General features: G+C 33.4%; 2 protein-coding genes across 3 annotated transcripts; both read right to left on the bottom strand.

The window, feature by feature from the left end:
- Window positions 1-357: 357 nt before the first annotated feature.
- On the bottom strand, window positions 358-11,608 carry LOC133284537 (ATP-dependent 6-phosphofructokinase 4, chloroplastic-like). Of its 2 annotated transcripts, none has more exons than XM_061481570.1 (14): window positions 11,239-11,608; window positions 8,614-8,660; window positions 8,422-8,461; window positions 8,248-8,310; window positions 8,045-8,182; window positions 6,316-6,474; window positions 6,156-6,209; window positions 5,990-6,058; window positions 3,933-4,062; window positions 3,694-3,734; window positions 3,277-3,501; window positions 2,551-2,599; window positions 1,050-1,204; window positions 358-624 (listed from the first exon to the last, which is right to left on the bottom strand). In XM_061481570.1, the coding sequence occupies exons 1-14, from the start codon at window positions 11,527-11,529 to the stop codon at window positions 466-468; spliced, it is 1,620 nt and encodes a 539-aa protein (XP_061337554.1). In that variant the 5' UTR covers window positions 11,530-11,608; the 3' UTR covers window positions 358-465. The 2 variants fall into 2 exon arrangements, with proteins under 2 accessions (XP_061337554.1, XP_061337555.1); XM_061481571.1 differs by having other exon boundaries at window positions 5,990-6,034.
- A 1,732-nt stretch (window positions 11,609-13,340) lies between these two features.
- LOC133284526 (uncharacterized) lies at window positions 13,341-18,256 on the bottom strand. Its single transcript, XM_061481559.1, has 6 exons — window positions 17,986-18,256; window positions 16,880-17,368; window positions 16,300-16,521; window positions 16,148-16,220; window positions 15,067-15,174; window positions 13,341-14,024 (listed from the first exon to the last, which is right to left on the bottom strand). The coding sequence occupies exons 1-6, from the start codon at window positions 18,100-18,102 to the stop codon at window positions 13,657-13,659; spliced, it is 1,377 nt and encodes a 458-aa protein (XP_061337543.1). The 5' UTR covers window positions 18,103-18,256; the 3' UTR covers window positions 13,341-13,656.
- Window positions 18,257-19,978: the final 1,722 nt, after the last annotated feature.

The following is a 19,978-nucleotide window of genomic DNA, read 5'->3' as shown; positions in this document are numbered from 1 at the left end:
AAAATATATAAATAAGTAAATGAGGAACTTAACTTTTTATACACAAAGCCAACATTAGACATTGACATTGTAAACTTGATCCAATGTACCTAACGTAATATTCAGCCCGTATATAAATCTATTAAATTCTGATTTTCAAATCAAGGCAGATAAATTGCCCAATCAAAAAAATACAAAACCCAGTAACAGTCACTATATGTTGATGCATCCTCGATTCGCAGCAACCAGCAATCATCTGAGCCATTATTTTAATTTGCAAACACATTATAGATAAGCAAAATGTATATAATTAGATCAATTTAAAAATAAATAAATAAATTGATCCAATGTAGGTATAGTTTAACTTGTATCATGCCCGTACATAAATCTATTTTAAATTATGATTTTCAAATTGAGGCACGTAAACTGCCCAAATTAAAAAATACAAAAAATGAGCAGGCAGCAATCAGTTAATACCCATTAAACCTAGATAGAGGTAATATTCATATTATTTATATCTTGGATTATCTCTTTGTCAAATATTTCTTGGTCAGTTGAAACGAAACTTGGTTGATTTGTGGATGCAAGAAGTCTAGCCCACATCCTACCTGTCAGCTCGACCGTATTTTGTCTCTCTGTCACACGCTGCAACAATATGTTCTATGATTAGCTGGTATAGTACATAATGCAGGAAAAATAACAAACACATTATATGAGCATCGTAAGGTAGACCATAATCTCCAGTAACCTAAATTGTCAATAATTGTATTACATTAAAATTTTAGAGTGGAAGAAAGTGCCAAGATAGTCCTACACATGAATCATATACACACTTCATAGAAACGACTAAATACAGCACATTTATCAATGTCTTTTTCCACTGTAGATATCCAGTTATAAAAGGAAAAGAAAAATAATGCAGCACATTGTTAAAAAGTTCGCAAGTTTGGGTTGGATTTCAAAAATGCTTTTCAGTTTTCTACTTTTCTTGATAAGGTTGTGGTGTCAGATGGAGGAAGCGGATTCCATGGAGAATATATAAACATGAACCAATGAAATGAACCACTTACAGCAATTGGGATATAAGCATGTCTACTGTTCACAGGCCCGACTGTGAAGCCAGTATATCCAGCCATAGCTCCATGAATAGCACTATGAGCAAGAAGAGTGCAGTAAACGTTGTCCGAGGCATTACTTGGAATAGCTCGAATCATGTACGTTGGATCTACATAAGTAGCACAACCGATTGTTTTATAATGAAAAAGAAACAACATATTTCACTTACCAAAATAGTAAACATATTTCAAGATTTCAATAGAGAAGTATAAAAATTTAAAAAGTAATTACTTAACAAATGTACCCAGATCACATTATTAAAGTATTAAATCAAGTTGAAAAGTTAACATTGATAAAAAAAAAAATATAAAAATTATAAATAACAGAATAGTTTTACTTTAGAATGTCAAGCTTAATTGGTTTTATGCAGTGTTTCTTGGAATTCTAGTTAACCAAAAGCAAAAGATAACTAGAAAGTAATTTAAAAGCAGCATTATCTACTGTTGCGATCCCACCGTGTAGAGACTAGGCATTAGAAACATGCTTCCCCTAACATTAATTGATTTTATATAAAAGAAGAGAAGAACTACTCTAATTGATTTCAAAATTTTACATACATACATCATTATGTTATGAATAACAAGATTTAAACAATATTACAAGGCTTTAATGTTTCTACAGTGAACGTAGATAAGTTGTCTACATTCGCTCTCAATTAAAAAAAATTAATGAAAAAAACTATTATAACCCTGAAATAAATTATAATTACAAAATTACCTTGATTTCTGCCTCAAAACGACGTCGTTTTGAGCTCAATGTAGATAAGTTATCTACATTAAATGTAGAAAAAGCGAACCCATATTACAATCACATTAAACTAATTATTATTCTTCTCCCACCTATTGAATTTTAAATTTGATTATAATAATTATAATTTAGTTATACTATTTTAATAATTACATAAAAAAATGCAATAGGTATCATCAGAAAATATATTAAATTCTTTTTTATAACAAATAATAATTCTATTATATATAAGTCAATATATATTTAACAAAAATCAATGCATGATAATAAGTATTAATCTTAATTATAGCGTGCTCAAATAAATGAATAATTTAATATATATCCAGTTAGATGTATAGAATTTGTCCAATTGAAGCACATTCCACTGGGAACCAGGATGATGGATAGCGTAGCACAAAAACACATCCTCCATTATCTTCTTGTCTCTATTGTTTTCTGTTTTATGGTAAAGTGCGACTAAACTTCATAACCAGAAGATAGAAAACTTTCTATACCATTTTTCTCTAATCTATTAGAAGCAACTAAGTTCTCCTATGTTTCCTTTCCATATGATCAATTCATAAATATATATATCTTCAACTGGATAACAACGGTTCATGCGATTTCTTCCATAAAGATAAAGCTGTTGCTAGTGGTAGGCAATAATCATTAAGGTTTTTCTTCTATTATCAAAAAGTAAAAAGACTAATAGGAAACTCATCAACGTACCTATATATTTCATATTTATCGCCATCTTTCTATCCTTTGTGAAATGATCCTGTAACAAGTAAGATGTAGATTAAGAAATAAAGAATGATAACAAAAACAATGTTCACAACCTCTAGAGAAATGAAAGGTAATGCTCTTCAAAATGAAGATTGTTGCATTTATTTGTACCAAATAGTCCTTAATCAAGGATGAGTTCAAAGTCCATTCTCCTACTTTCACACATTCATCATTCCTCTATTAAAGAGTATAGTTATTGATGGTCATATTTTCTTCGATACTATGAGAAAGCATAAAACATAATCAGAAAATTGAACTAGACTAACAAGAGGGATCGGTAGCTGCTAGTCCACATCAACAAATTTCCCAACTCTCAGAAATCTCACACTGGTGTCATGATTAAAAAGAGAGAAAAAAATGAAAATTAATTACAAAAGATTATAGATGACACTTAACATTATAAATGAGTAAGTTGACTGTTCCCATCCGCATAAATCTGGTTCTAAAAAGAAATGCAAGACTGTCTCGGGAGTAGATACTTTTGCTACGATCATGTATCTTAAAAATTCTACAATCAGCTCTACAAAAGATCACTAATTTTCTGCAGTCTTGAGTCCTTTAAATTTAAAGGTGTCTATGATACAAGTTACCATACACATCTGCAAATATTACATATCTAAAAAAAGTGAAGAGAATTCAACGGAGACAGAGAAAGATTATGCAACAAACCTTGATCTTATCAGACAACCACAGACCAACATCAAGAAGTAGCTTGTTCCCCGATGCATCCTTTTTATCTGCTGCATGCACTTCTGCAGCAACATATTCCTGGCCTGCTCCTTCTGCTACCACAATAACTAAGTGTCCATTTTCTTTTAACCTCTCTTCAATAAACTCAAAAAGCCCACCTCTTCCTTCCAAATAAAAGGGAGACTCTGGAATCAAGCAGCAATCCTGGTACAACTCTTGCTATTAGCCGGCATTCCTTTTGCTTTCTTTAATATTTAAACAAAAAGATAAGAATCTATCAAGCCAAAGAAGAGTTTCGTGGTGAACTCCTTCGGAACATTTAAAAAAATATTTTACATCATAAATGAAGGGGTTGGAAGAGTCATCACCAAAGTTGAGATTGGGCAAATGCCTTACCACATCTCGACTCGCCAAAGTTGCAAACATGGCAATGAAACCTGCATATGGAAGCTTGTAAAGTATATCTCTGTAAAGAGAAATAGGATGCTTAAAGATCTAATACCAATATTTCATTCATCATATAAAGCTCCCATTCTTTGTCATTTAAACGAATAAAATTATTTGGAAAATTAGAATTACAATAAAAAAGAAAACAAGATACAAAATCGAGCATTAGTTTAGCACTGCTTGTTTACCACTGTATCTGCCCATTAGCTTAACAATTCCGACTCCATTTTCAACACTTTCAACCTCTACATGTGCAGCGTTAATGGCTCTCTGGGCTTCTTCCACAGCAGTATCAAATCCAAAAGATTTGTCAATCACCTAGAACCCAAGAGCAACATACCATAAAAAGTGCTTCCTCTGTCCAAATATTTATTTATATTTATAAATTTATTTATATTTTTAAATATAAATAAATATTATAAATGTGTATACAGACAAAAAATTTGAAGAATGAATATAATATCTCTGAGTTAATACACATGGTTGCACACACACCTACAGAATCTTGAACCTTGATCTATGCCTCAACCTCAACCAAATTCTAAGAGTAAGCATACAATTACTGAACTACATATAATACACCAAGCAAATCTAGAGTAAAAGAATTAGTATATATAATTAAACAAAAACTCTTCCCTATGGTACAAATGCATGAGGAATATTAAGAAGTTTGAGTCTTTGCAAGTTAGCAGAACAAAGCAAGAAAAAGACAACCGAATTGTCAAGATCACTTTATAATATAATTGACAAACTAAATTTAACTAAAAGAAATTAGTTTTTTCAATCAAAGCAGATTTCTGAAATACAACAAGCGTAAGTGTGAATTGTAACAAGATTCTACCCTAAATATACTTTTATCTTACATGAACAGTCAAAAAGCTACTCGACACTGATAGAAGATGGTACCATAAGATGTCTACTCTCACTTAAGATCTTTAAGGAACAACAATCATTGAAAGAGAGTATCAAAATCAATATCCAACAACTCTCCCTAACAAAGTGAGAGAAGAAAATTGACCATGGATTCAAAAACAGGGTGGTAAGCCGATCAAGCAAAACAAACAATCAGTGACAGCAAATTGGTTGATACAACCAGCTGTAGGCACCCACCAATCCAGAAGAACAAAGGCACCATAGGACCAGCACTCCATTTTCATGTAATACTCTTCTTGCTTCTTGTTCCAACTTGAAAGTAAAGAGAAGCGGGGAAGCTAGCAAACATGCCACCTTCAAACCAGCAGATTTCCAATGCCAATTTGCCCAAACTTTAAACTGATCAATTCTTGCTTACCCGAGAAATCTACTGATAGAGCCCCTAAATTGAAGGTTTATTATAGAAGGCAAAGTAGGGGATTACATGCCTTGAATGCTGACTCAGCCATATGCATGGGAAGCATGACAGGGGAAGATTGGGGAGAGAAGAGCAACTTTAGGGCATTGGGCATTTTGGAATTGGGGCGACCAGAACCTCCTGTGTTCTAGGTGGTATTTTTCATATCTGTAATTTCTTTCTTTGGGTTGTTGCTTTGAGATTGTAGTAGCTGTTTTCCCTGTAATTTCCTCTCATTGTCTGAAACTCTGTATTACGTTGCTGGGCTTCATTATACCAGCTTGATTAATATAAGTATTATTCAGTAAAAGAATTTCTTTTATCTATCTGAGTTTGCGTCTTAACTCTTACCATCTATCTACCAACTAAACACCTACCAACAGTGACGACAACTGCCTCGACAATAGTAAAATCTACTATGGACCTACCTTTATCATTGACAACCACATTGGATTTGACGCAACCTACGGCCATTTCTTCTTGTCTCCCATCTTGTGGAATTTCAAGTCTGGTTTGTTGTTTGTAATTTTTGGGATGTTCTAGTTTTAGGTCTCTATCGATTTTTCTGTGAAATTTTTCATTTTTTCCTTTGATTTTGGTACATGGTTGGAAGGCTTGCTAGGTTGTATAGCCATCGTGCTAGTCATTGCCCTGATTTTTGGATCGTGACAGATTTGATCAATTAGATCAATTTCAAAGACTCACAAATTTACCACAGAACATCAAATATATTATCAATTCATGCTCTAAAAAAATATAGCCCTATTTGTTTGTCATGAACATTTTTTTTTTCCCACAGAGAATGAAAACAGGATAATAACTGCAATTAAAAAAAAAACTAATTAAAATAAACAAACAAGAATATGTCACTATGATGTGTGCAAAGTTCAGAATAGATTATGGCTAAGAACTTACAGCAATATCATTATCAATTGTCTTTGGAATCCCAGCCACAGCCACCTGAAGACCACGTTTTTCAACTTCCTTCATAAAAGGATGCTCATATTACATTATTCCATAACAAGACTACATGAATGGCTAGTTGAAGGCAATAATTGATTTCCTGAGACCAATCAATTACCTCATAAATGAGCGCAGCTCCTTTTTGGGTACCATCACCTCCAATAATATATACCTAACATACATACACAGATCAAATTGCCCTTCGTTTCAGATATTATCTCCATAATCAATAAAAAAACTAAAGCCAAAAAATTGAATAAAATTTAACAAGCATCCACCTGATTTATTCCCCGGTCCGCAATGTTATCAACTATCTTATGGGTATCATGTCCACCGCGAGATGTGCGAAGAAAGGTGCCACCACGTTTATGGATATCATTAACCACTTTAGGTGTCAATCTCACGGTATTTTTTGAATAAAACCCTCTATATCCTCCCTGAATTAGTTTCAGGAACAGCATGGTGACTGACAAGAACACATAAAATGATCATAAAAGAAATTGTGAAACTACGTTTTCAGATTGGAAATAATGTTCAAAAACTTAATAAGACAATGAAATTACAATTGATAACAAAAATAGAAGTTGATAAACTGTAAATGATATTCCCTCTCATTCAATTTTCACATATTTTTTTAATAAATGATCCTCTAATTGATTCTACTTGATTCTATACATAACAATCCTATGGATATTCTAAGACATTCTAACACTGTTTAACAAAAGTTTTGTGGCTTCCCTCCTTTATTAATATAGTTGTTATGATTTTAGTTGTTTCATGCAATCATTCCTTCTTTTTCTTAGTTGTTTTTTCTCTTTGTTCTTTTGTTAATCCTCCTTTCTATTTATAATTTTTTCTCTTCATCTTAATAAAGTTCTTCTATTATGAAAAAAATGAGATTAAAAACCAGAAATGATGCATTAAGTATTCAACAAACAGCAAAATAGTCATTAGTTACAGCTCAGGATTCTCATGAAGCAGATTGCACAATTATGCTAGTAAGGGGAAATGGGGGAAAGAAGAGACACATAATAGAGTAGAAGAATGGAATTGCTCCGTTAGGATCAAGAATGGTTACAAGGGAGTCTCTCCCTTACACCGGGCAATGCTCCCAGCCTAACAAAAATGCCAAGATGCCCCAAAAAGGGGCCAAGCTAACCTATATATCCTTGGCTAAGCTTCCTCCCTGAACTACTGACTTCCTAACACTCTAACCAACTCCCTAACTGCCTAACAGATCCTCCTGACTACTTTACACCTGTCACCTCTACTTGATGTCACCCTTGGTCAGCTTGTTCCTCGGATGGTACACCTTCTAGGCCACAGGTTGAGCCCCCATTGAGAAGCCCAATAGTAACATCATATTAATATTATTTTTAAATTTTATCAGAAATTTATTGCTAGTTTAAACAAATAGTAAGCATTAAGCCTTCAATTAACTAAAGCAAGAAGTATCAAGAGCAATGCTAACAACACACTTTCTACTACGGGGTGATTTTCATGTGGGCCCCACGAAAAAGGGTAGGCCCGGGTTTTCTAGTGAGACTCACATACTCACTCAATAGTATAGAGCATGTTGGAAAGAGCATGTCCAACAATGTTTTGGAAAGATAAGTTTAGAACCAATTCAACCTAAAAGCTTAAGTTATTAGGTGAAGGTTATATTAATGGATTTATATTATATTTGTCTCACATGCCCCTTCTCACAAGAGCTTATTGGGCTTGAAAGGTGGACAATGCATAAGCTCCTCTTACTTATGTTAAGAAACTCTACAATATTCAATTATTTATTAATAAAATGGTGCCGGTGAGGAACAAACTTGTGACCATTTGGTCACAAAGGCTTTGATAGTATATTAAGAATCAATTCAACCTAAAAGCTTAAGCTATTAGGTGAAGGTCATATTAGTGGTTTAATATTATATTTCTCTAACAAGATCAAATAGTGTGTTGTTTGCATTTCACTTTTAATACATAGTTAGACTGTTATAATTTCACAAAACTCACCTCAATCCCAAGTATATCTTCAACACCATACATGATGTTCAAGCCACATACAATTTCCCTAATCACTGTATTAATTCCTGGGCATAATCCTCCACAAGTCACTATGCAAGCACGTACTTCTTCTGGCTTGAAATAAACCTAATATTAGAAGAAGGCACTGTCAGCTTCTAAAGATTACAAATGGACAAATCTCTGTTTGATACCTTTTCTCGAGGTCCTGCACGCCGAAAATGAACTCCTCTAGGACTATGTTTTTGAATAACGATCTGGACATGAAACATGGTAAGAAACATAGAGATAAGAAAAACAGAAACACATCAATCATTTGAAAAAGAAAATAATTGACAGACAAGGGAGGAGAAGATTGTGTCACTTACAGTTTGTGCAACCACATCTTCTGGGCTCACAAAAGTTTTCCTTAAAGTACAAGAAAAATTTAAATAAATAAATAAATAATTAAAAGAAACAAGAAGTGTGGGAACAAGAGGAAACAAGTAAATTATAATCTTTGAAGTTACAGCGCAAAATCCCAAACATTTTTCAAAACAATTGCAAAGAAGTGGGCTCACTTGACAATTGAATAAGCTTGGCTCTTTTGCAATGGGTTTGGATATGACTGCAAAAGAGGAATTAATGCACTAAGTATCAGAAATCATGGCTATGGTTAGAAGAGAAGACAGGAAAAAAAAGAAGCCATCTTTGTCTATTTTGAAAAAGAAAAATATTTGGCAAAGAACAATAAGTACATAGGACGGCAAAAAATCCTATTGAAACAACTAAAGCAACAGAACGAAGGAAACCAAATCTAAAACATTGAAGAGCCCTCCAATTCCTTTCCAAATTGACAAAAACCTAGGTTATTAAAAATTCTATTTTGGTCCCGCATTTCATTCTCAATTTGGTCCCTAATTTTGCAATATAGTTCCTCGTTAATCAAAATATACAACAATTTAGTCCTTTTGCAATCAAAATTTACCTTAAACTCACCTCATAAGAAACCAAACGTAGAACATTAAAGAGCCCTCGAATCCCTTTCCAAGTTGACAAAATCCTAGGTTATTAAAAATTCTATTTGGTCCCTCATTAATTGTGATCATTCTCGATTTGGTCCCTAATTTTGCATATGTTCATGAATCAAAATATACACCAATTTAGTCCTTTTGCAATCAAAATGAGGGACCAAATTGAGACTGAACATATTAATGAGGGAGTATGTTAGGACCTATTTGCAAGGTATGGGACTTGGAGTCCCACGTTGGTTGTATGGGCAACTAATGTGGGGTTTCTAAGACCTTGGGCACTCCCACCCTTTGAGCTAGCTTTTGGGGTGATGCATCCCAAGGTTCTTATCAGAGTAAGATAAGACTTTTGTCCTAAATCCATAAGAAAAAGCCCCAAGGAGACCATAAGCTGACTTCACATAGAAGCCAAAAAGATAATCATTTCACAAGAGATTTTCATGGAGAAACCTATGATGTAAAAGTAAAACTATAGCATTACAATCCAACCTTACACACTATAAAAAAACCATCACTCCCTATAAAAACCCAACTAGCGAGGGTAGGGGTGAGGGCATACATCCAAAAGAACTTAAATGATAAAAATAGCACACATCCAAAAGATCTTAAATTGTAAAAAGTTGCACCAATGTAACTGGACAAACTTACTGCTCCTCAAATATACCAAAGCTGCACGCATTCTCACAATGTAAAGTCATATGTATTAAACTTTGTGACAGGTCACTTCTATTAAGAATTAACCTTAATGAGAAACACTTTCCTCACAAAAGTTCTAAGCTTTGATGGAGGAGTCTTCACCTTCAAAAGGGTGTCTAGAAAAGAGAAATTTTGAATAGTTGGATTTGGAATTAAAACAATTAATTGAAATAGTTACTTACAAGTATAAGAACAAGAGAACTCCAAGACATTCCCCAATGAGGAAAAGTAGAACAATCCAAAAATTAGTAATAGGGATAGGAGCACTTTAAAGTGATAAGAATATCTGATACGGGAATTATATAAAGTTGAAAGATTGAAGAGAATAGGAAGCCAGAGAAGGGACAAGAGCATTTCCAATTATCCTCCCAAACCCAAAAACAAGAATCATTGTCAACACACAAGATAAGAAGGGAGAGAAAGAGGGGATATGCCTAAGAGATGAATTTCCAGAGACTCTAATGGGTAGCATAGTTGAAGATTCGACACCCAAACCATTTTGATAAGCACTATAATTGCTTCTAAATAGCTGGTTCCACTAAGAGTTAGATTCCAAATGAAACAACCATAATCACTTACCTACTAAAGCAATGTTCTTAGGCATCAAATTACCAAAACCCATGCCAATGAGGGGTGGTCCAGCTGCCAGGATCTACCAATGGTCCTACATTTCTAGTCATCTATATATACCTCAGAATAGGGCAACCTCCCCTCCCCTTAAACTTTTTACTCATGAACATAAAATAAAAAAATAAAATAAAAAATTACAAAAACCCAAGCCCTCATCCTTTTTTAAGCTTACAACAAACCTCCCAGCTAACCAAAGGCAACATCCCAAACCACAATCCCCAAAGGGATCCTAAACCAAGAAAGGTAATAAAGACAGCTTGTAGATCCCCAACTTCTTCTAGGTACACATGCACAGCTGATCAGCATTAATAAGTTATTATTCATTATTGCACATTTAATTTAACCTTTTATCTTGGCATTACAGTGAGGTGGTGTCCGGGATAGCATGCGCACCTCAACTAAACACCTCCACAGTCTTGTAAAGGGCAGGCCATCTCCACCAGGACTAATGGATTCAAAATAATATTTTGTGGCGGGTTAAATTTAATTTATCTAAGCTAAAAGAAGTTACAAATTAACAACATAAAAAAAAAAATTATAAAAGAAGAAGCAGCAGCAGCTAGTTTAACCAATTGTAAATAATCTTAATTTGATCATAGACAAGGAAAATATGTTAACGTTATCATATATTTCTCCAAAACCCCATGATTTTGGTTACAATAATTGCCTACCTCAGAATGATCATACTGTGCTTCTTCTACACTTATACTTCAGCTTAATAAGTTGAAAATTTATTGTTTAAATATGATCCATGCTAGTTCACAGAATCACAATCGTGAAAATTATAAAAGCAATTTCAATACAAGAAATCTACAATAGCAAAGGTTTTAGCGAAAAAACAAAAGGTACCGGCAAATCGGGAAGGAAATTCGTGAGGTGTGGAACGTCTTCGAGGACAAAATCGTCATTCTCAGTTTGATTGGAAACCTGAGCAGCTGTGATCGGTGGATTGTTTTGGCGGGAAAATGGCAGCGCCTTCCGGAGAAAGATTCCGCGCTGGGAACCGAAATTTCGGGGGAGTCGCGACAGTGACAGTTGCGGAGCGTTTGGATAGAAAGAAAGTTGACGAGAAATTGGAGAGGAGAGAGAACATGGAGAATGGGTTTTAGAGAGAGAAGAGAAAGAAAGGGAGAGATTCATTTTTTGTTCTTTCTTTCGAAGCTGAATCTCTGCGACGAAAGAAATTGAAATTTTGCTTATGCTGTGCGAGTGAAATGAATCAGAGAGTATTGCATTGAAATTGCTGTAGTCAACAGCGTAATTAGTTTTGCTTAATTATAAAAATTGGAATAAAAATTATTGATGGAATAAAATGCAGCAAACTTTACGACTTGTTTGGTAAGGAATGTTTTGCAAATTGATTTTCAAAACAATAATTTTTATTTTTATTTTTACTTTTAAAAACTTGTTTTTTTATTTCTTTATTTTTTTATTTTATTTTATTTTTTAATTTTGTAAATGCAAGAATTCATTAATAGGCAAAAAAAAAAATATTACAATTAAATAAAAAATTATGAAATTGTAACAATTTAAATCCTATTTATGAATGTGTAGGAATAAGTTGTGCCCAATTCGCCTGAATAAGTTGTGCCCAATTCGCCTCAATTTGAGCATGACTCATTCAAAGATGACATGTGAAACAAAATTTTCAACATGACCAGTCGCACCCAAATCCAAGCGTGATAGGGTGCAGTCGCACCCAAACACGTAGCACAAAATTTTGAAAGACCATAACTGTTCAAATTAGGTGAATTTTTTTTATTCCACATAACTTGTTGAGTTCTGTGCGCTGGCAAATTCACATAATTGTATAATCACATAACTTATTAAAGAAATTGCACAAACTATCCTCAATCCACAAATCCTACACATAATGCAGAAACACAGGAACAAAAAAAATTGGGATACAAATACGTTGAATAAATTTTACATAATATTGTCCATTGAAACAATGAGTCACGATTATTTGTTAATGTTGGATAATGAAAAATAAGAATAGGAATTAGATAATATCATTCACATAGATAAAAAGTGTCAAACGGACACAAGGAAAATATTTTTTTGGAAAAAATTTTGGCCAGCACGTAGATCTCAAAAAATTATATGGAATAAAAAACCAATCACTTGATTTGAATGTCCAAGTCAAAAGTTATGGTCTTCTGAAGTTTTAAGGTAAAACTTTCAAAATTTTGTGTCACATGTCATCCTCAAATAAGTCGCGTTCAACCCTATTCAACCCTATAATTGCTATAGTTTCGTAATTCTTTTATTTAAATTATAATATTTTTAAATTTTTCCCCTTCATTAATAATACTTTTGTAAGTAAATATAATTTTTTTAATTTTAAATTACTTTACGGCAATAATAATGTAATTATGAAACTTTATTAATGGCATTTTTGTAAATAATTACAACTTCTTTATAACTTTAATTGAAAACAGTTTTTTTATAAAAACAAAAACAAAAACAAAAACTTATTCAAAGAGACCCTGATAAGTTTGTCCTTTCATATTTAGCAGAAATCCTAAATTTGATCTTAATATAATATCTGGAATATTTTTTTTTTTGAAATAGTCTGTTTTATTTCATTATCCGAAGAATTGAATGAAATACATTTTAATTGCACAAATATTATATTAAAGGCGTGGAAGTGGAAGCGAAAACAAGCAACATTAATACCAAAAGAAACAAATGTAAATAGAAAAACTAAGAAAAAAAATGCTTTCATATATCTTATATTGCTTGTATACCAAACAGACAAAAACTGCTCCGCTCAAGTTGCTTAACTAATTATTTACATGTGTTTAAGGCTGATAACTTTCTTATTTACATATTGTCTACTAGCTGATCAAAATTAAAAAAGTAGCACCATAAACAATTCAATAATGCCATTGTTGGATGCTGTAAGCTTCAGAATAAATGGTATTCCAATCAACAGCATTACACTTTATTTTTTTGAAACAAAACAGAATGGCATTTAATATATATGCTCTTACTACAGTGGCCGAGATGGCCTTTGAATTTTCCCAAATGCATTACAAAAGGTTTCACTTATAGCAGCTCTTACAACATAGCTCTCTGCTCCATTGCCCCTTCTGAAAATGCTTGATCAGCATACCCTCCCCAACGAATACAAGGCACTATCATGCAAATTGAATATGCAACTGCAGGATTTTATATGAACTTAAACCTTGAATTCTTATCTACCAGATGCACTCAGATACCGAGGGCTGCTCATATTTTTACCATCATTTTGTTTTATAAGCATCACTCATCTGAGCTGTATTCACTAGATTCTGGCAATAAGGGTACAGCAGCACAACAGAATGACTCCTTGTCCTTGAGAAGTAGACAACTGCCATCCGAATTCCATTTCAGGTCTGTTATAGTGAATTGGGATAGAGGAACATGAACACAATAGGCACCAGATGGGGTCCACATATACAAGTGTGTGCTTCCAGTGCAAACAACAAGGCGTGTGCATGTCGGGTCCCAAGCTGCGGCTCTGATAGGGTCCTTCTGCACTAAGATTGCAGCAAGCTCAAGATGTCGAATATCCCATACCCAAAGTATTGTAGGCATGCTATCATTACGAGTACATATGTATTGGCTATCATTGCTCCATGACAAAATGCCTGCATTAAAAATGAGTTTAGTCATGTGGGAACCTTCTTTAGTAGCTTGCAAGAGCCATCATGCAAAGCCAGCAACATAAGACATTCAATCAGTCCAGAGACAACCAAGTGATTCAGCCTGTCCAGTCAATTATAATTGAAAAGAAATTGATATGATACATAACCATTAAAGTGATACTGCAGGAACCAAAGTACCATCAATAAAGAATATGAAGAACTAAGAAAGAGACAATCCAAAGAAAAAGTCCTGCCAGCAGAGAAACAAAAATGAACTGGTTTCTAGTTTATACTTTTTGAGTCTTGAGATGAATGGTGGTTCTAAATGTTAAAAGCCCAGGAAAATATAAAATTAGAAACCGTGACTTACAGATCACGGTGGATGGCACTGCCTTAAGACCTGTTGACATTATAGGGAAAAGATGGAAAAGAGAGAAGAGAGGAACTTTATTGTGATGATTTGATACTACCAGTCATTTGATTACTTTGTAACCTGATCTACTCTGGTCCTTAGGAAGGGAATCACATGTTCATGCTAATACTTTGGCAAGCCCAAAAATCATGTAGACCAGAAAACCATGTTCACATCAAATAATTCCATTTCTAATAGGGTCAGAGAGTAGTTAGAATAATTAGATGGTTAGAATAGTTGATGTTTGCGCAGCTAAAGTTGTTAGAGGTAGGGAATAAGCTTAAATAGTAGAAGAGGGGGCATTCAGATCGCTGGCATTTGGGAAGTCGAGCATTAACTCTCGCAGAAAGGGAAAACCCTAGAAATGAGAATTCTTTCCTTAGGTCTCTGTTTCAATTCAATAAAACATTACATCAGTTTTCTTTCTCTTTTCTCTTCTCTGTTTTATTTCATCTTTCTCTCTGAAACACAGAATCTGTTCCTGGGTTCCTAACAATTTCTTCATATTTACTGCACAAATAATGGAATTAAGAAATCTAGCCTTTGCTTCTATGGAATAATTAAATCAAGTAATAAGAAAGCTAAGAAAGCTCATAATTTGTGGCGTTGGAAAATTAGAGAAGCATAGCTTACCAATTCCTTGTTTGGGGTTGGGTTTGTCAGAAGGTGGCTTCTGGAATGGTAAATTGATAGGAACTTCCGTAACCTCATACCTGACTCTGAAGGGTTCTTCTGGAGCATCTGCTTGGAGAAAGAAAAATAAGGAGAGAAAAAAACCAAAACAAAGGAATATGAGGAAGAAAATAATGAGAAAACATCCAATGGCCAATGGAATGAATGATCAAGAAACTGGCTTTCACATGGGAAGGAGTTGTTCTTCAAACAAATTACAAAAACAAAATGTTCATGGAATACCATTTTGCAAGTCCAATTGCATATATAATTTTAATCAAACTATCAAGATAAAAGATTGAAAGAAAGAAAGAACGAAAATTTCAATCTAAATTCAAAAGCAAAAGAAGTTCCCTAGCAAACCTCTATTCGTTCAAAGATCAACCTTTAACATAACTCAAGGACCAAAGAACATAGAAGCAAAGCCTTCAGGGTCTGAATATTCAGCCCAACTTTTTCGTACTAAGAGCTAAAGATGAGATTATGGCATGGGTTCAAAATCTACTCTTCTACATTTAACTTTTACCAAAGGAAAACAAAATCTTCATAAAAAATAAAAGTCTTCCTGAAATTTATGTTGAATTGGAAATAAGAAACCATAAATGCTATTGAAGACCAGCAGCCCAACTCAGATTCTTTATTTCCTGAAGGTAATTTTTCAAGCAATTGTTTTATTCCAAATGATCACCAGCTCATGTCAGCTTGGAAAGGGTACTAATACCCTGTATAAGTCATACCTAACAATAAAAATAAACTTACCGTTTTCAATCTCTTTGTTCTCTTTAATTTAAGCTGACTTTTACACCACCCCATTCGTGTTTATGAAAATGTGTTACTCATGGAAGTTCTGTTGAAACTTACCTATAGCTAAACTCTGTCAGCCTTTTCTCGTATGTTATTTTACTACAAGAAATGGCTCATGAAACATATATATAGGCATAAGTAATGACTGCCTGCTGGCAAATTATAAAGCAACAACACATGACGAAAAATAGTGTAATCACAAAAAAAAAGTGCTGGTTCCCACGGCAATTGGGTTTACCATCATTTCCTTGGGAAAAATCATCGCTCAAACAAAGTTCGGACATATCAAGTTGCAGTGGCTCATCTACTTCCTGAAATTTCAGGGGCAACATAAATAAATTGTACATAAACTGCAACATCATTGATATGAAAAGTGGCAAAAAGGAGTACTTTGAAAACAGCAGCATAACAGGGGCCACGAACTGTAGAGGGGTGCATAAACTCTGCAAATGTCTTCCAAGTTAGGTGATTCAGGACCCGCAGCATCTGGTCATAACTACCCACTGCCAGAAACTGACCACACGGAGACCATGACACACTTTTAACTCCCAATCCACTTTCATATGCTTGATACTTGAAAAGGCACCTTCCGTCTGGAGAATAGATTAGAACCTATATCAAACAAAAATGACCAAGTTTTTGGCAAATGTGAATACAGCATAAATTGTTAAGATTAATTTATAGCATGACCAATGAATTATATAAAAGCAACAGTCTATAAGTGACACAAAAGTAGACCTACAAAACACATCAGGATAGAATGTACAATTTGATATATGGACATACATGAAACTTCGATTGAAAAATGCATGTATACTGTTTTTGATGGCATAAATAAGAGCTATCTTGCAAGAAGACATGAAGGAGCATTTGCACCATAAAAAAGAGAAAATTACTGATGGCGCACCATAAAGGAGCCAAGAAGACAGCTGCCTATGTAACTGTCAAATCTAAAGCATATGGTTGTTACCTTGTATTCAAGTGGTGAATCCCATATCACAATAGCACTATCGTCAGGGGACCATTCAATATCAGCCAAGTCTAGAGTGTCAACTGCAAAAATGCCCATGATTTCCCATGTGTGACAAGACAAAAGATTTATATAGTCCTTGCAATCACGCCTTGTGCAAATTGCTGCAAACTTTCCATCTCGTGTGAAAGAAACTCCCTTGGAAGCATGCTTTGGCCACTGCACATGCACACAAGCTGTGTTTACCAATGACCAAACTGTTAAACGCAACTGGAAATCTGATGTGGTAAGTATGTGGCGACTATCTGGGCTCCACCTAGCATATGCAATACCAGCAGGACCTTCATCTATCTTGCATGTCCACTCAGGCTGTGTCAGTGACCAAGCCTGGATCATTGGCCTTTTATAGAGACCACAAAGAATGTATTCAGAATCAAGGGCCCATTCAATATAACTAATCTTGTCCAAGCACGAAAACAACTGCACAACCTGCATGAACCAAAAAGAATGATTAACCACCAAGAATTAGAAATAGATAATTGAAATTAAGCAGCTTAATCAACGAGTCAAATCTTAAATGGAAATTGTGCAAGATACCAAGATATACAATTCACATAGAACACATTGAAATTGAAACCTAGAGACAAAAGTCCTAAATACATTCTTTGACTGTCTTTATACTCATGTTTTTAACATGCATCATTCACCATTAAATGACATATATTTCTTGAAGAATGAACTCGTACTCTTTTGTGTCAAGTGATCAAGTCAAGAAACTTCATCAAATACACTCTCGTGTCATATCATATGATTCCCATATTCTCAAAAACTGAAAAACTCAACAGAGACAAACAGTAATCACAAATTGGATCCCTTAAAAGTGTCCCAAAACATTCAAGTCCAAGAAATTCAAAGCACATTAGCATCCATTTGAACGCACAAAGTTTTCTCACAAAAAAGCCAAATCAAAACTCCAAACAGTCCACTCCACGGGACCCACAAAACAAAACCAGAACTCTAAATGCTGATACGAATTTACAAAATTACAAATAAAAGATGAATTGATGCAGTGTTCTAAGAAGGGTGCACCCAAAAAAAAAAAAAACCTTAAAAGAGAGGGTCTCCCGAATGACGAGGCGATAATCGACGGCGACGGCTATGAAGCGAGCATTGGGAGAGAAACAACAGGGACCCGTTTGCTTGTAAGATTCAGTGAACTCCATGGATCAGCAAATGAGGATTTTCTTCTTCAAATTTCAAGTTTAAACAAAGGAAAGGATGATCCTCATGGAAGAAGAAGATACTTCTGTGAGTGAGTTCCTTCCGAAATTGAACTATAAAAAAGTGACAGAAGAATACAAAGAAAGTAGATCTGGAACCACCATGTTAAAGGAATGGTGCTTTTGTTTCATTCTTTTGAGACAAGATTTTCAAATGCAACAAATGGATCGTTAAATCATTAATGTTCTCTCCGTTAATCTATTTTCTTTCTTTAATTCTTGTAATCATTTTATTTTATGGATAATTTATTGGAAAAAATGTTCCTCCTTTTAAATCATTTTACTCTTGTAAAGAGGTGACACCCACATTTTTTATTTTTTTCGTCCACTCTCTTTTCCTCTTTATCTATCTATTTCTCTCACTTAAAATGACATAACTTTACATCCTTTAGAATGACACATATTTTTTCCTAATTTATTTGTTATGAATTATGTGAAAAACCTGCTTTCCTTAGTTATCTTGCACCGACACTGACACGGGATACGACACGACACTCTGATATGTTAATTCTAAAAAGTATTAAATTTCGACATATTAGGACACGTTTTGATATTTTATAATATTTTTAATTTATGTAGTATATGATATATTTAATATTCAATAATTTAATAAAAAAATAAAGCTAAACTTACAATACCTATCAATTTTGCAAAGAACCATAAGATATATCAAATGTTTATATTAAACTCAATAAAATGGTAATCTTAATCTAAAGAATCCAATAGTTGGAACTCAAAATGCAATGCAACGTAAACTTCGAACCTTTTTTGAGTCTTTGCAACGAGTATTGGAGTGTCGAAAAGTGTCGGAGTGTCGATAAGTGTCAGATACGACACGTGAGAATTTTTAAAGTGTCGTTGCTTCATAGTTCCTCACAACAGTTAAATCCAAGTATAATTCTAGTTTGCCAAAAAAAAAAGTAAAATTCTATTTCTTAAAAAAAATATTAAATTAAAAGTAGATGCATTTAATATTTTAATTTTTTTATTTTTTATTTACAAAAAAATATTTTAATTTTTAGTGATTAAAAATAGGGTTTAATATTTTTGTTTTTATTGTAAAAAAAAAAAATTCTGCCACACTCATATAAAAATAAATATATCCCATTATTTTTTTTTTCTCTTCTCTTTATAATGAGGTCTATTCATTTTGATGTGAATGTAATAGGAAAAAAAAAAATCAATACCAAAAGCAGAAATAATAAACCGTTAAAAATATTATTAAAAAATTTGTTGATAAGATATAAAAGACTCTCAAATCAATCCTATAGATGTAATTTTACTAATTTAAAGGGGTTAGCTTATTAGTTACGGTGGTGTGCTTCCTTTAATTTCTTGATTACTCAAGTTTAAATGTTGAACTAGCAATTAAAGGGATTAATTGTTTTTCGTAAATGTACATCAAAGAGTTAAAATGAATACTTAAAAATTTATAACAAATATATGCATGATAAAAAAAATACAAGAAAGACCTCAAGATAGATTCATTGTCAATTTAATTTATTGAGTATTGATTTTATCAATTTAGATCTCATAGTTCAAATTCTTAATACTTCAATCATTTTATTCATTTTATCTAACACGGTTAAGAAGAAGAAGAAAAGATAACGTGACATCATAATATTTAAGGAAAACTTCAAAAAAAATCCTGAAAGTTTCGTCAGAATCACTTACCCCTTTCCAAAAAATTTAATCATTTATACTCTTACTTAAAAATTTTTTATCACTTACACCCTAACTTGATTTTCCATTCAAAATTAAGGTTAACAGAGTTAATTTTTAAAAAAAGTACCAAAACTATCCTTAAAAGAAAAAAAGA

Source organism: Gastrolobium bilobum, unplaced genomic scaffold (genome assembly GCF_033153095.1).
Source record: "Gastrolobium bilobum isolate Gb01-03AN ecotype WA unplaced genomic scaffold, APGP_CSIRO_Gbil_v1 utg7094, whole genome shotgun sequence".
NCBI classification, from domain to species: Eukaryota; Viridiplantae; Streptophyta; class Magnoliopsida; order Fabales; family Fabaceae; genus Gastrolobium; species Gastrolobium bilobum.
Note: the sequence above shows the minus strand (reverse complement) of the source record. Positions and strands in the feature narration are given on the sequence as shown.

Bases quoted from the DNA above. Each gene is read 5' to 3' on its own strand.
- LOC133284526 (XM_061481559.1), bottom strand. From the start codon at position 18,102: ATGGAGTTCACTGAATCTTACAAGCAAACGGGTCCCTGTTGTTTCTCT. The intron at 15,175-16,147 runs GTAAACCCAATT...TTCTCCAAGCAG, and splicing joins TTTTTCCCAAGGAAATGATG to ATGCTCCAGAAGAACCCTTC. The intron at 14,025-15,066 runs GTAAGCTATGCT...TTTTTAATGCAG, and splicing joins CAACCCCAAACAAGGAATTG to GCATTTTGTCATGGAGCAAT.
- LOC133284537 (XM_061481570.1), bottom strand. From the start codon at position 11,529: ATGAATCTCTCCCTTTCTTTCTCTTCTCTCTCTAAAACCCATTCTCCA. The intron at 6,059-6,155 runs GTAATTGATTGG...CCTTTTATGAAG, and splicing joins GAGCTGCGCTCATTTATGAG to GAAGTTGAAAAACGTGGTCT. The intron at 3,735-3,932 runs GTAAACAAGCAG...TTCCATATGCAG, and splicing joins GCTAATGGGCAGATACAGTG to GTTTCATTGCCATGTTTGCA.